Below are 15,398 nucleotides of genomic sequence, written 5' to 3' on the forward strand. Positions count from 1 at the left end.
ATAAAGATGCTAAAGGGCATTGACAAAATAGACAGAAAGGAAGAATCTTCATGCGGGGTGATCTAAACGAAAGATCACAGTTTTAAGATTAGGAGTAGCAGATTTAAAACAGATGAGGAGAAATTAGTTCTCACTCAGGGTCGTGAATCCGTGGTATTTACTCCCCTAGAGAGCAGTGGACACCGAGACATTGAGTAAATTTGAGGAGGAGATAAAACTTTGATTAGTGATGGTTGAAGAGTTATGAAGCAAAGGCAGGTAATTTGAGTGAAGGCCAAAATGAGATCAATCTTGATGGTGTTGAGCGGTAGCGCAGGTTGAACGGCCTACTCTTGTCCCTAGCTCTTATGTTCTCCCCACAGCATACTTTCACACTTATCTTCATGTCATCTGTAAAGTTAGCCAACATGCCTTCGCAATCCACATTAGATCTTTTCTAAATAAACCCATTCAGAGATGTTACTACACAGCTCTGGCACAACCCACACCCTAAGCCAAGCTCTTCTAGTACAGCCACTGCACTGCATGTACAGTATAATGGGGAAAAGTGCCCAGGTACGTCCTGTCCGCAAAAAGCAGGACAAATCCAACCCAGCCAATTACAGTTCTATCAAACTACTCTTGATCATCAGTAAATTGACGAAAGGCATCTTTTTAACAGTGCTGTCAAGCAGTACCTGCTCAGCAATAACCTGCCCAGTGACAGCCAGTTTGGGTGCCACCAGGGTCTCCCAGCTCCTGACCTCATTGCAGCCTTGGTTCAAACATGGACAAAGGAGCTGAACTCCAGAGATGAGGTAAGAGGGACAGCCCCTGACATGAAGGCTGCATTTGACTAAGTGTGGCATCAAGGAGAGGCAGATTCTCCATTGGTTGAAATTATCAGTGGCATAAAGGAAAATGTTAGTATCTATTAGAAGGGAAATCATCTCAGCTCTAGGATGTTTCTAAAGGAGTTACTCTGCGTCAATACTTTCCAGTCAAGCTGATCACAAGTGTTATCGCTCATCTGTGGAGCAGGGGAGAACTTCAACCCACACTTTAAGCACTGGCATAGAGACATTGTACCACTTAAGCCTTAGCTCCTCAGGGTAGGGTAATAGAGCAAACCATCTTCAGCTGTTTCACCAATGACCTTCCTTCTGTAAGAAGTAGGGGCATTTGCTGACAATTGCAAAATGCTCAGCAGTATTCTTGACTCCTCGGCTACTGAAGCAGTCCATGTTCCAACACAAAGACACTGAACATATACAGGCTTGGGCTGGTAAGTGGAAACTAGGATGTGTCACAGTGCCATGGGGCATCTCTAACAAGAAGTAATCTAACCATTTCCCCTTCATATTCAGTGCTATTCTTAGATTACAAGAAGGATAGGCAGATTGGTCAGACCTGTGGCAGTTGGAATTTAACCCTGATAAATGAGAGGTGATGGTAACAAGACAAGGGAACACTCAATGAATGGCAGGATGCTAGGAAGGTCAGGGGACGAGATGGATATTGGGTGCTTTGACCACAGATCTTTGAAGATGGCAGGATAGGTTATTAGGGTAGTTAAGGCCCAAGTACAGCATATTTGCCTTTATCAGGTCTGGCATAGCTTACAAGAGAAGGGAAGCTATGGTGCAGCTGTACAGAACATTGATTAGGCCACAGCTGGAGTACCGAATGCAATTCTGGACACCACACAATAGGATGGATGTGACTGCACTGGAGCAGGTGCAGAGATGATTCATTAGGATGTTGCCCCGGACGGTGCATTTCAGCAATAAACAGAGGCTGGATAAGCACAGCACCTTTTCTTTGCAGCAAAGAAGGCTGAGAGGAAGAAACCTGATGGAGGTATAGAAGATTATGGAGGGCATATACAGGGTAGAAAGAAACCAGCTTTTCCCTTTGGTTGAAGGGTCAATAACAAGGGGCCATAATTTTAAGGTGAGAGGCACAAGGTTTATAGAGATTTGAGGAAAATCTTGTTCAACTAGAGGTCAGTGGGAATCTGAAACACTATTTGGGAGGGTTGTTTAGGGTGGAAAACTCAACTTTTAAAAAGTAGTTGGATGAACATGAAACGTAACAATCAAGGCTACGTACCAAGTGCTGGGTAGTGGGTCTAGTGAGAATTGGGTATTTTTGTCAATGCAGACTTAGTGGGCCACAGGCATCTTCTGTATGATTGTAACAGTATGTTAGAGGCTAGAAACTTGTCAGGAGTACCTCATCTCCTCATTCCCCAAAGCCTGTCCACCATCTACAAGGCATTAGACAGGAGTGTGGTGGAATACTCTCCACTTGGATAAGTGCAATGCCAAAACTCACTCAAGAAACTTGACACCATTCAGGACAAAACAGCAGCTCAATCGACATGTACATGCATCTACTTCCAGACTGGCACTCAGTAGCAGCAGTGTGTACCATCTACAAGATGCACTATTGAAATTTATCAAATTTCCTTAGACAGTGCCTTACAAGCTCACTTATCTAGGAGGCCAAGACGAGCAGATTACTGGAAAAACCACCGCATGCAAGCTCCCCTCCAAACCACCATCTTGGCTAGGATATGCAGTACTGTTACTGAAACTATACCCACAATGCCATTAGGGAGGGAGTTCCAACACTTACTGTACATCCTAGCCAAGGTGTTGCGTGGCTTGGAGGGGAACTTTCACATGGTGGTATTTTCATTAATTTGCTCCTCTTGTCCTCCTAGATAAGAGTTGTGGGCTTGTAAGGCATGGTCTGAGGAGATTTGATTATTTCTCTTGTGCATCTTGTCGATGGTTCAAGGAAGCAGCTCACCACAATCATCTTCAGGGCAAGAAGTGATGGCAACCATCATTCCATGAAATATTTATTTGTAAAGCTGACCTTCTGCCATCTACTGATCCATCCCTCATCTATAGCTCAGCTCAGTTCACTTCAGCTAGCTCAGCTTTCACACCCACATGGTTACTCTTAGTTATGTTTAAAATATAGTCTTATACTAACTTTTACCTTTCCAACAGGACACAAAATTTAATCATATTGTCATCATTGCTACCTCTAGGTTTACTGTGAGGTCATTAATTAATGCTGCCACATTATATAGCCCCAAATCTAGTAGAACCTGTTCTCTGATAAGGCCAATACCTTACACAGTATTCTAGATGTGGTCTCATCAACACCACGCATAACTGGAGCGAAACAGTTCTACTTTTATATCCTATTCACTTTGTAGTAAGCACCAACATTCCACTTGCCTTCCTAATGGCTTGCCATGCGTGCATAGTTCTTTTGCTTCAACAACCAGGACACAAGACAGCTTTGAACATTTGAGTTCTGCAATCTCTCCTATTAGATAATCTGCTGTTTCTTTGCTCTTTCTGGACAAATTCACATATTCACACATTATGGCTACTGCACGATATTCAACATTTCTATCAAATCTGCTGTAAGGAGAACTGTGCCAGCATCTCCTAATTAACTAAATACCTCACCCCTGGGAAAACAATCTGGTAAATCCCCTCTGCAAAAGTCCTTGACATCATTCCCAAAGTGCGGTGCCCAGAATGGGACAACATTTCAGCAGGGGTCAAACCTATCACTGACAAAAATTTAGTATAATCTCTTGGCACTTCAATTCAAGATTGTAACTGGGAGAAATCTAAAAGGCACTAATTACACCTTCATAAAGTCACTCGGACTTAAAGCAGCACCGTACAAGCTGGAGGTGACTCAACACCGATCTCTCCGTGAAAACACCCTCAATTATGGGCAAAAATTTAAAACTGCAAACAAGCCCCAGCTCCCAACTTCTCTGGAAAGCTATGCATGTGGTCACAGGAGGAGGCAAGATAAACTCAGGGTGATTTGCTTTCCTGGACCTCTAACAGGCTGTATCAGTCTGCTTCCTGTTCTACAGTATCTCTTCACTGCACTGTCGAGAGACACCAACTCTTTTACAACAGCAGAGTTTAGTATTGTCATTACCATGGCGAAGGAGATGCATGTATGGTACATCGGAGATTCGAGAGGCACTGCAGCCCGGTACCTGCCCAACATCATGTAGTTGGCCAGTCCATTCAGCATAGAGGCAAAGGCTGAGGCAGGTTCTTGGAAGAACAGAAATCGGTAGAAGGGCCACTGCAAAAAGAAAGAGAAGCACTAGTTCAGTCAAGAAACAATCCAGCATCCTTAGCCAGGGCAGTGGTGGTGGTGGGGCTCAACAAATGGTCTTGAGAAACATCAAATTACAGGCAATATTTTTGTGAAGGGGCTCAGGGTCACACCAAAGTGGTCATTGTAGGGTTCACAATAAGGGTTCGTGGTCTTACTGGTTCCCAGGAATATCAGATATTGAATGCTCCAACCAAAGTCAGTATCAATTAATAATTTAAATTACTGCAGCACCCACATCACCTTGCCATAAAATTGAGGCACTTTGTGTCCTTCCTGAACGTACAGTCCCACTGTCAGCCACATACAGTTGTATTGACAGTCATCAGCACAACTCCAACCTGCCAGTAGAAAGAGACATGGTCAACATTCAAGCTACTTTTAACAAGCAACTCAACCACAAATTAACTAACTTCAGGGCCACTGCAATAGGGAAAAGACAACTGTTGAATCAACGGGCATTGCCTCAGTCTGAGTAAAGAAACAAAGGAAAATAATTCTTGATCAAATGCCCACTCATTTTGATGCAATGAAAGCAAAACGGACAGAAACCCCGACGAGAGTCGGGGTTCGGGGTCCGGGGGTGGGGGGTGGGTGGCGCGTACCCTGGGGGATGTGGCCCTTACCTGCTGCCATCATGTAGAGGGGCTGCAGTTTGTGGAAAATCCGCAGCCGGGCTCCAGTACAGTTGTGTCGCCCACACATCTGGACGCAGTGGCGGTAGTAGGGCTCCCGGTCCCCCTGGGAGCAAGAGGCGGCAGGCAGACAGACAGCGGCAAGGCCCAAGCAGTACAAGGCCAAGGCATTAGCCCACATCGTCAAGGCGGGCGGGAATCCCAGAGACGGACACGTACAACAATCCAACAGGATTACTGCGTTACACCTTCATCGGCCCCCGGCACACTAACAGCGGGTAAACGTACCGCCGGGCCCTCTCCGCAGCCAGACACGGCGCCATTAACCTCACCTTTCTCTGGCCCCGCCCACACAAAGGCCAAGCTCCTCCTCGCCTCACCAACACGGCGAGCCCCGCCCCACAGCTGTGCCCCACCCACACGGCGAGCCCCACCCCTCATCCCGGCCCCACGCACACGGCAAGCCCCGCCCCTCATCCCTGCTCCACGCACACGACAAGCCACGCCCTCATTGCTGGCCCCACGGTCTCACACAGCCCCACCATTTTCCTTCCCTCCCCCACCCCCGTAGAACAATCCAAAAGCCCCGCCCGCTATTTGTCCCCACCGCAACCATGTGCCCCGCCCACCGCCGGAGCCCGCCCCACTCCGCTCCGGCCGGAAGTGGAGCTCGCGCGGCCGGCGGGACGATGCGGCTCGCGGGGCTTCTGCTCCTCGCAGCGCTCGGTGCGGCCCAGAGGCCAGGTAAGGCCTGCGGTGAGATAAGGCTGGGACGGTGTTCCGGCGGTTGGGGGAGAGTAGGAAGCTAGTGTGGGGACGGTGATCCAGCCGTGGCCTCAGATTGCGTGTCGCTGCGGGCAGGGGTGTTGCGGCAGAGAGGTATAGTCACTGCTCAATACCGACAGCGATCAGGAGCCCGGACGATCCCAATCAGGCCAAGTGTGAACGGAAAGGTGACACCTCCGACAGTGCCCGCTCCCTCAGCACTGACCCTCCGACAGTGCCCGCTCCCTCAGCACTGACCCTCCGACAGTGCCCGCTCCCTCAGCACTGACCCTCCGACAGTGCCCGCTCCCTCAGCACTGACCCTCCGACAGTGCCCGCTCCCTCAGCACTGACCCTCCGACAGTGCCCGCTCCCTCAGCACTGACCCTCCGACAGTGCCCGCTCCCTCAGCACTGACCCTCCGACAGTGCCCGCTCCCTCAGCACTGACCCTCCGACTGTGCCCGCTCCCTCAGCACTGACCCTCCGACTGTGCCCGCTCCCTCAGCACTGACCCTCCGACAGTGCCCCCTCCCTCAGCACTGACCCTCCGACAGTGCCCCCTCCCTCAGCACTGACCCTCCGACAGTGCCCCCTCCCTCAGCACTGACCCTCCGACAGTGCCCCCTCCCTCAGCACTGACCCTCCGACAGGGCCCGCTCCCTCAGCACTGACCCTCCGACAGTGCCCGCTCCCTCAGCACTGACCCTCCGACAGTGCCCGCTCCCTCAGCACTGACCCTCCGACAGTGCCCGCTCCCTCAGCACTGACCCTCCGACAGTGCCCGCTCCCTCAGCACTGACCCTCCGACTGTGCCCGCTCCCTCAGCACTGACCCTCCGACAGCGCCCACTCCCTCAGCACTGACCCTCCGACAGCGCCCGCTCCCTCAGCCCAGACCCTCCGACAGCGCCCGCTCCCTCAGCCCAGACCCTCCGACAGCGCTCGCTCCCTCAGCCCAGACCCTCCGACAGTGCGGCGCTCCCTCAGCACTGACCCTCCGACAGTGCCCGCTCCCTCAGCACTGACCCTCCGACAGTGCCCGCTCCCTCAGCACTGACCCTCCGACAGTGCGGCGCTCCCTCAGCACTGACCCTCCGACAGTGCCCGCTCCCTCAGCACTGACCCTCCGACAGTGCCCGCTCCCTCAGCACTGACCCTCCGACAGTGCCCGCTCCCTCAGCACTGACCCTCCGACAGTGCCCGCTCCCTCAGCACTGACCCTCCGACAGTGCCCGCTCCCTCAGCACTGACCCTCCGACAGTGCGGCGCTCCCCAAGCACTGACCCTCCGACAGTGCCCGCTCCCTCAGCCCAGACCCTCCGACAGTGCCCGCTCCCTCAGCACTGACCCTCCGACAGTTCCCGCTCCCTCAGCACTGACCCTCCGACAGTGCGGCGCTCCCCAAGCACTGACCCTTCGACAGTTCCCGCTCCCTCAGCCCAGACCCTCCGACAGTGCGGCGCTCCCCAAGCACTGACCCTCCGACAGTGCCCGCTCCCTCAGCCCAGACCCTCTGACAGTGCCCGCTCCCTCAGCCCAGACCCTCTGACAGTGCCCGCTCCCTCAGCACTGACCCTCCGACAGTTCCCGCTCCCTCAGCACTGACCCTCCGACAGTGCGGCGCTCCCCAAGCACTGACCCTTCGACAGTTCCCCTCCCTCAGCCCAGACCCTCCGACAGTGCCCGCTCCCTCAGCACTGACCCTCCGACAGTACCCTCCCTCAGCACTGACCCTCCGACAGTTCCTGCTCCCTCAGCACTGACCCTCTGACAGTGCCCGCTCCCTCAGCACTGACCCTCTGGCAGTGCCTGCTCCCTCAGTACTGACCCTCTGACAGTGCCCGCTCCCTCAGCACTGACCCTCCGACAGTACCCTCCCTCAGCCCAGACCCTCTGACAGTGCCCGCTCCCTCAGCCCAGACCCTCTGACAGTGCCCGCTCCCTCAGCACTGACCCTCCGGCAGTGCCTGCTCCCTCAGCACTGACCCTCCGACAGTGCGGCGCTCCCTCAGCGCTGACCCTCCGACAGTGCGGCGCTCCCTCAGCGCTGACCCTCCGACAGTGCGGCGCTCCCTCGGCACTCCCTTGGGGTCGTTGGTTATTATTTTTGAAAAGGTGAGTTATTTGGTGATATCGGAAATGCGAAGGAAATAATTCAGATTTGTAGGAGCCAGGTGCTCGACTGTTTTGGATCTGAATATGAGAATTTTAAAATGGTTGTGCAGCAGATCTGCGAGACAATGCAACATTAGTCACTGAAAGTGGAGGTGATTGGTGGATGTAACTCCGTGAAAATTAGTTTTGTGGGAACGGAATTTCAGATGATGTAGAGTGATTAGAGGGCAGAAGATGAGACCAATTGCAAGTCTGTTGGATATTTTTATACCCAGAACTAAAAAATGTGTTGTTGATGATTTTGGCTGTGGGTGTGGCCAATGTTACAAATGTGCAGATAGGTGGCCTTGGTAATGGAAAGGAGATAGGATCAGAAGCCCAGCTCTGAGACAATTGGCACATTATTTGTAAAATTTCATTTGTCAAAATTCTAGGATCAGGTTTCTTATTAGAGTTTGATTCTAGTCATCAAGTCGTGTTCCAGAGGGTTGTGGAATTTCTGTGGTTGAATATATTTAAGGCTGAACATATTTTTGGTCTCTCAGAGCAGAGAAATATTGAGTGATTGAGAAAGTAGAGTTGAAACCCAAGATAAGGGTTATGTTAAATATCACAGCAAGTTCAATTGGTAAGTATCTGTACAATATAGAGAGGGTGCTGTGCTGTCGGAGTTGCTAACTTTTGGTTGAGAAATAAACTGATGTTGACCTTTCAGGTAAAGTTAAAAGATCAGTTTGACTACCATTTTGGAAAAGAACAGGGATCCTCAATGTCATGGCTGATATTTATTCCTCAGCTTTTCTCAAATGGACTAACGAACATTTATCATGCATGTGGGATCTTACTCTGCAAATTACCAACCGGGTTTCCTGTATCACAGCAGTGACCATACTTCAAAAAGTATGTGCTTGGATGTAAAGTGCTTTGACAAATCTGGTGATGAAAAGTGTTTTATAAATGCGCACCTTTCTATTGACAACTAAGTGAAGAGTAGCTATAAGGAACTGCTCCAGACCACATTTCTTCCATGGCTTTGCTTAAAATGTTCATGTTAGTGATTGCCTGACGTGTGGTTCAATCACATAAAAGCACAACTCACAGGCGCGTGTAATTTATTAACTGCTGCTTTGATTTTACACATTGCAGTCTCTGTGATTTCATGTCAGTGGAAGTGCACCGAAGCGTGTGAGATACTTGCACATTGCTTGTTCTTTCCAGGTAGAAATTTTCTATAGTTGACTGTGGTCACAAAGCTTACCATTGGGTCACCAGCATTTTGACAAAAGCCAAATACTTTGCCTGCAGTCACCATGAGATAAGAAACAAAATGACTTGAAAAAGTAGCTGTAGGATAAGGAGAGACTGTGTTAATGGCCTTGGAAAGTTAATTTTTAAATGTTGCAACATAGCTGAATGGATCAATGTAGATTGTGATGCTTCTGATCAAGACTAGGGCTATTTGATGAGGAATTGTTTAGTTATCAGTAAAGCATGATGTCACTTTGAGGTGTCTGAAAAACACTTTCTATTCACTGACAGTTTCAGACAATAAGTAATCAGAGCTGCAGGCCTTGCCTGGAGGGATTTTCATGATTCCTGGGCTCTGTTTGACGCGCCTTATGACACACAGGAAGACCAGGCATCTAATGCCAACAGGAAATAAAAATAATTTTGGGCTCTGGATGTTATTTAAAGAGTCAGCAGTGAGATTATGGTCCATTGGTTTTGTTTGAAGATTACTTGGACTCTGCATTGCTTTCAGCTCGAACAGGAAATTGTCATTGGAGAATAGGGAAAATGTTAAACTATTGAACAGTTAGTGAAGGAAGTGATAAGCTGAATGTCTAAAATCACAAACAAAACAGGTTACTGGAAAAGCTCAGGTCTGGCAGCATCTGTGAAGAAAAATCAGAGTTAATAGTGACTCTTCCTTGGAACAGCTCCACCTTTTCCAGCAACCTCTGTTTTTGTTCCTGATTTATAGCATATGTAGTTCTTTTGGTTTTTGTCAAAAATCACATGTTTGCATGGACAGTTTCTGGATGTAAACTTTCCCAGTGCCATCTTAAGAGGAGCTTTTATATACATTTTGTGCTTTACAGACCTGATATTTAAGTAACCATGTTGGTAGTCTCAAGGCATTGTCCATTCAACTGTGCTGGTAATATTTCTCATTAAGCATCTATTGAGAGGCTTTGTGCTGTGGAAGCATGTGGCAGCTGAAATAAACTCACAGGTTAGGAGCAGCCCCCTGGAGCTTGCTCAGTCATTCAATAAGGTGATGTTATTCCTTGTGTCCTTCCCAAACCGTCTCCTTGAGAAAAGGTTTTTCTCTTATTTGCCTTGTAGGATAACTCCTCATTTGTAAACAGTGACCCCTAATTCTGAACATTCTCGCATGGAAACATTCTCACTACACGTACCCTGATAAAACCTGTTTGGATCTTATATGCTTCAATCAAATGGGTTCTTACCCTTCTAAATTGTAGCAGGTTCAAGCCTAGTCTGACCAACCTTTCTTCAGAAGATCACCACCTGTTCTAGGTCTTAGACTAGTAAATTTTCTTTAAATTGTTTCCAACACATTTGCCTCCTTTCAGTGAAGAGACTGATCTTGCACTTATTACTCCAGAAGTGGTTTCATAAACGCCCTGCATAGTTGTAGCATAACCTCTTGCTTTTGTATTCAGTTTCCTTTGCAGTAAGTAACAATCTATTAGTTTTCCTAAATACTTGCTGTGCCTGCAAACTAATCTTTGATTCGTGCACACGGGCACCTAGATTTCTGTGCATCTGAGGTCTCGACAGTCTGTCATCATTGTGACAGTATGCATTTTTTATTCTTTCTGCCAACATCAACTTCATATTTTCCCACATTATACTCCATGTGACTTGGACTATTTACGTTCCTTTGTAGCTTGTAGCTCCAATGATTTACTTAGTACCATTTCTCTGGTGATTGTAATTTTCTTACATTTCTCCCTTCCATTTTCTGCATTTCAGTTATATCTGAAATGTTACTTTTTGTCCACTGTGGTGAAGACTGATGCAATAAAAGTGTTCCTTTGATATTTCTATTATTAATTCTCCAGATTCACTTCTGTAAGACTGATATGCTCATTTTGTTAACTCTTTCTCTTGCTTTTGTATTTCTAGTTAGCTTTTACCTTTTGTTCTTTATTAATCTTTTAGCCATTTGTTGCTTTTCTAATGGTCTGGTCAACAATCTGACCTGCTATCATCTTTAGGCAATTAAGTTTTTCTTTAATAAGAACTGATAATGCTGGAGAAACTCAGCATGTCCAGCTGTGGAGAGAGACACAAGGTTAATGTCCAAGTTCAGTGATTGTTCAAAACATTGAAATCATTGAACTCAAAGCATTAACCTTTTTTTCTGTCTCCATGGCTGCTGCTAGATTTGCAGGTTTCTCTGATACTTTGTGTTTTTATTTTGGAAATCCAGCCTTTAATTTAGTGCTTTTCTTTAAGTATGAAACTAAAAATTTTAGTTAACCATGGATGATGGGTCTTCTCCTTAGAATTTTTCTTCCTTATTGGAATCTACCTTTTCTGCGTTTATGAAATATCTCCCTTCCAATGCCTGCCACTATCTAATTTGCCAGTTCACTTTCGCAAACTCTTCTTTCAGTCCCATATAATTGTCCTTTTTTAGTTCAAAATAATAATCTTGGGCTCACTTTTCTCTGTAAAATTCAATCATATTATCTTTGGACTGAGGGATACCTTGACTATCTCATTAAATAATCCCATCTTTGTGCACAAAAACCATGTCTGGTATAGCCTGCTGTCTTTTTGGTTTTGAAACCAATGTTGTAAGAAACTATTTGGAAAATATTCTGTATTGTCTTCACATAGGCTGCTTTGGCCCATTGATATTTCAAGTATATATGTAGATTAAAACCTCCATATTGCTATGACAAGCTCCCTTTCTTCCAAAATGTACAATTTTACTGCATGGATACTGTTAAAGATCCTGTACACCACCCCCACAAGTTACTTCTTGTTTTTTGTCATTTCTGACCTCCTTAATTGTGCAAAACTCAGGGGCCAACTGTTGACCTCCCTATGTGGCTAATCTCTGCCAGGTACTGATGGGGCTGAGGACCCTTGGATCAGGGAATACGGTGTGTTGAGGAGCTGGTTGGTAGGGAAATCAGCCAGGGTTTCTGCCTCTGACCTGTGACTTGCTAAATAACCATGAGTTTGGACTGGTTTGAATTCAATATTGGTTCAACACCTCGGTGACAAATCTTCCGATAATGTCCAGATGCAGTGTGTGAATAATATTCAAAGATGGTGAGCCAGTGTTTGCATATCTTGTTTTGAACGAAGAAATATGGGAAAGTTGTTCAAACTCTGTGCCTGCACAGACCAGGTTTTGAGAGTAGTTCCTGCTGTATGGTCATAGGATAAGTGTAATTGACTTGAAACATGAAACCCTGAAACTGGGAAAGGAGGAGGTGTAGTGTTCACCAAGTTTCTCTTTCCATGCCATGATCATTAGGATACACAGACTCAGATGGTCTTTGTCATTGTTTTCAGCCTGAGATGCCTAGCCCATCCCAAACAAGGCATGAAGTTTTGATTCTGAAGTGTGCCAGCTCATAAAGTGGAGAGTATTCAACGCTACCTGCATGCATAAACTGTTCTGGTTTAGCCAGTTTTTGATTAAGTTGTTTGTTCTGTGAAGCTTTATAAGCAGCCTGTTTGTGTTATTGTTGGGGCTGTCTTTGGACTGAAGTCAATCAGACTAGTTCATCCTGTTTCTGAGATAGTAGGAACTGCAGATGCTGCAGATCCTGTTTCTGTTTTTTGGGAGTATTTTGAGTAGTTGATGCTTGTAGCATGACTCCAAACAAGCATGATATCTGTATTGGGTTTACACGATGTTGTGCGTCTATAGCCACATCGCAGTTTATTACTTACTGTTTTACTAAAGGGCGTTTCAAGAGATTATTCCTTCACAGCTCGGGTTATTTCATGAGAACTTTGCACTTTGAACCCAGTCTCCTGTTAGTCTCTTCTGCCAAAATCATTTAAGCTGTTCAATGTCCTCCCGATAACATTGAATGAGCTTATTGCTTAATTTCCTCTGTCTCGGCCTCCTCAGGAGACTCTGTGGTCCTTCCTAGCATAGTTCTGTTTAATTTGTGATTCTGAGGGCCTTTATGATTCTCTTCCGCTTCCAGCATTGAGCTGGGCCGCCCAGGAGGGACTTACCTTCAATTCACTGACTATAATGAGCCCGACCAGCAAAGCACTTATTATAGTGTCATACAGCATGGAAACAGGCCCTGTCATCCAACTCATCTGCGCCAATCAGACATCCCAATCTGACCTAGTGATGGTAGAAATTGCCGATGCTGGAGAATCTGAGATAACAAGGTGCAGAGCTAGATGAACACAGCAGGCCAAGCAGCATCAGACGAGCAGAAAAGCTGACGTTTCAGATCTAGACCCTTCTTCAGAAAAATAATTTTCTGAAGAAGAGTCTAGACCTGAAATGTCAGCTTTCCTTCTCTGATGCTGCTTGGCCTGCTGTGTTCTTCCAGCTCTACATCTTGTTATCCCAATCTGACCCAGTCCCATTTGTCAGCTTTTGGTCCATGTCCCTCAATAGCCTTCCTATTCCTATACCCATCTAAATGCCTTTTAAATGTTATAATTGTACATACCTCTACCACTTCCTCTGGCACCTCATTCCATATAAGCACCACATCTATGTGATAGAAGTTATCCCTCAGGTCTTTTTTAAATCTTTCCCCTCTCTTCTTAAACCTGTGCCATCTAATTTTGGATTCCCCGCCAGAGGGAAAAGACCTTGGCTCTTCACTCTGTCCATGCTCCTCAGATTTTACAAACGTCTATAACATCACCCCTCAGTCTTGGACACTCTGGGGGGGAGAAAAGGCTGAACCTTTTCATCCTCCCCCTATACCTCAAGCCCTTCAGTCCTGGAAGTGTCCTTGTAAATCTTTTCTGAACTATCTCAAGTTTAACAACATCCTCCTATAGACAGGCGACCAGAATTGTATGCAATATTCTAAAATTGGCCTCACCAATGTCCTATAGCCACAACATGACGTTCCAACTGCTGTACTCAATGTTCTGACTAATGAAGGCAAGCATGCCAAACAGTGCCAAACCGGGACCCTACCATTAAATGCATGAGTCCTGCCCTGATTTGCCTTAGCAAAATGCAACATCTAACATTTATCTAAATTAAACTACATTTGCCGCTCCCCAGCCCATTGGCCCATCTAATCAAGGTCACTTTGTGTTCTGAGATAATCTTCTTCACTGTACACCACACCATCTATCTTGGTGTCATCTGTAAATTTACTAACCATACTTCCTGTATTCACATTCAACTCATTTACAAAAATAATTAAAAGCAGTGGTCCCAGCACTGATCCTTGTGGTACACCACTGTTTTGTCAAGTTCCTTATGCACTTTGTTGAACAATTTATCCATCCATGTTGATCCCTCCCAGATTAACAGCTTGCAGAATTCTGAGGTACAGAGAGATTTAGATCTGTTAAACGGACCACACAAAAAAATTATGCAAGTATAACATATAAGCAAGAAGGATAAACAAATGCTATTCTTTATTATGAGAGGAATTGTGCATCCAGGTAAAGATGTTCTGATTAATTTATGCAGGGCATTGGTGAGACCACATCTCAAAAACTGTGCACAGTTTTGGTCTCCTTATTTAAGGAAGGATGCAAATGTGATGAATGCAGTTCTGAAGAGGTTTATGAGTTAGATACCTGGAATGAGTGAATTATCTTAAGTACAGGTTAGACAGACTGGGCTTGTGTTTGCTGGAGTTTAGGACATACCACATGGGCTAAATGGCCTAATTCTGCTCCTATCGATTCGGCAACACAATTTGATCTTGGCTGCTATGTTTCTCAATCCTGTTCTCCTGTCTTCCCCCGTAACCCTTGATCCCCTTACCAATCAAAAATGTATCAGTGTCTGTCTTAAATACACTCAATAACATGACCTGTATGGCCCTCTGTGGCTGAAGAAACTCCTCCTTATCTTAGTTCCTGTGCTCCACCCATTCTTTTTCTTTTTGCTCTCTCTTTTTCCTCCTTTTCTGCATTTTTTTCTCTTCATTTTCTGACTTGGACTTGGAGGGGGATGGAGGAGCTGGTGAGCCCCAGAGGCAAATCCTGGAGCAGAGACCGGCATGGAGAAGCTGACCCAGAGCTCTGGCCGGCACAGAGAAGCGAGCCCAGAGCGGAGGCTGGTGTGTAGAAGTGAATTCTGGAGAATAATTGCCTGGAGCAGCTGACAGCCAGCTTGGAGCGGACTGGGGATGGTTATAGGACTGGAGTTTGGCACGGGTGGTCAGACCACATGTGGAAGCCCCTGCACTGAGCTACTACAATCTAATGTTTATTTGTAATTTGTTTTTCTGACTGTAATGTCTATCCTTCTAACTATGTCATGCTTCTAACTTATACTATGCATCACTGTAAAGGAATGCACCTACTTTTCTTATTTTATTCCTCTTTTTGTATCTAAGGTTTGTATCTTGGTACTTTGTACCAAAGATGGTGCCATAAGAAGCGATATTGTAAAACTTTCCACTTTACTCCTGTACCTCTGTACTTGAGTACACAAAGGATATTCTAATTCAGTTCTAAAAGTTCTAAAAGGTAATCCCTTCACTTGTGAGGCTATGCTCTCAGGT

The 15,398-nt window shown here is 46.4% G+C and overlaps 2 protein-coding genes across 7 annotated transcripts in view; one reads left to right on the top strand and one right to left on the bottom strand.

Moving 5' to 3' along the window:
* pgap3 (post-GPI attachment to proteins phospholipase 3) overlaps positions 1 to 5,130 on the bottom strand; it is a 34,229-nt gene extending 29,099 nt beyond the window's left edge. For all 4 annotated transcript variants that reach the window (XM_048560844.2, XM_048560842.2, XM_048560841.2 and 1 more), the window contains exons 1-3: positions 4,779 to 5,130; positions 4,396 to 4,493; positions 3,967 to 4,119 (exon numbers count right to left, since the gene is read on the bottom strand). In XM_048560844.2, the coding sequence (XP_048416801.1) occupies positions 3,967 to 4,119; positions 4,396 to 4,493; positions 4,779 to 4,968 (441 nt within the window). In that variant the 5' untranslated portion in view covers positions 4,969 to 5,130. The remainder of the gene's footprint in view (positions 1 to 3,966; positions 4,120 to 4,395; positions 4,494 to 4,778) is intronic.
* A 190-nt stretch (positions 5,131 to 5,320) lies between these two features.
* erbb2 (erb-b2 receptor tyrosine kinase 2) overlaps positions 5,321 to 15,398 on the top strand; it is a 70,129-nt gene continuing 60,051 nt past the window's right edge. For 2 of the 3 annotated variants that reach the window (XR_007250411.2, XM_048560495.2), the window contains exon 1: positions 5,321 to 5,531. Coding sequence is in view for 2 of the 3 variants with exons in the window: in XM_048560495.2 (XP_048416452.2) it covers positions 5,402 to 5,531 (130 nt within the window). In the remaining variant the exon portion in view is untranslated. The remainder of the gene's footprint in view (positions 5,532 to 15,398) is intronic. The other variant, XM_048560496.2, reaches the window with a different exon arrangement.

The sequence above is a fragment of the Stegostoma tigrinum genome, chromosome 31, assembly GCF_030684315.1.
Source record: "Stegostoma tigrinum isolate sSteTig4 chromosome 31, sSteTig4.hap1, whole genome shotgun sequence".
NCBI classification, from domain to species: domain Eukaryota; kingdom Metazoa; phylum Chordata; class Chondrichthyes; order Orectolobiformes; family Stegostomatidae; genus Stegostoma; species Stegostoma tigrinum.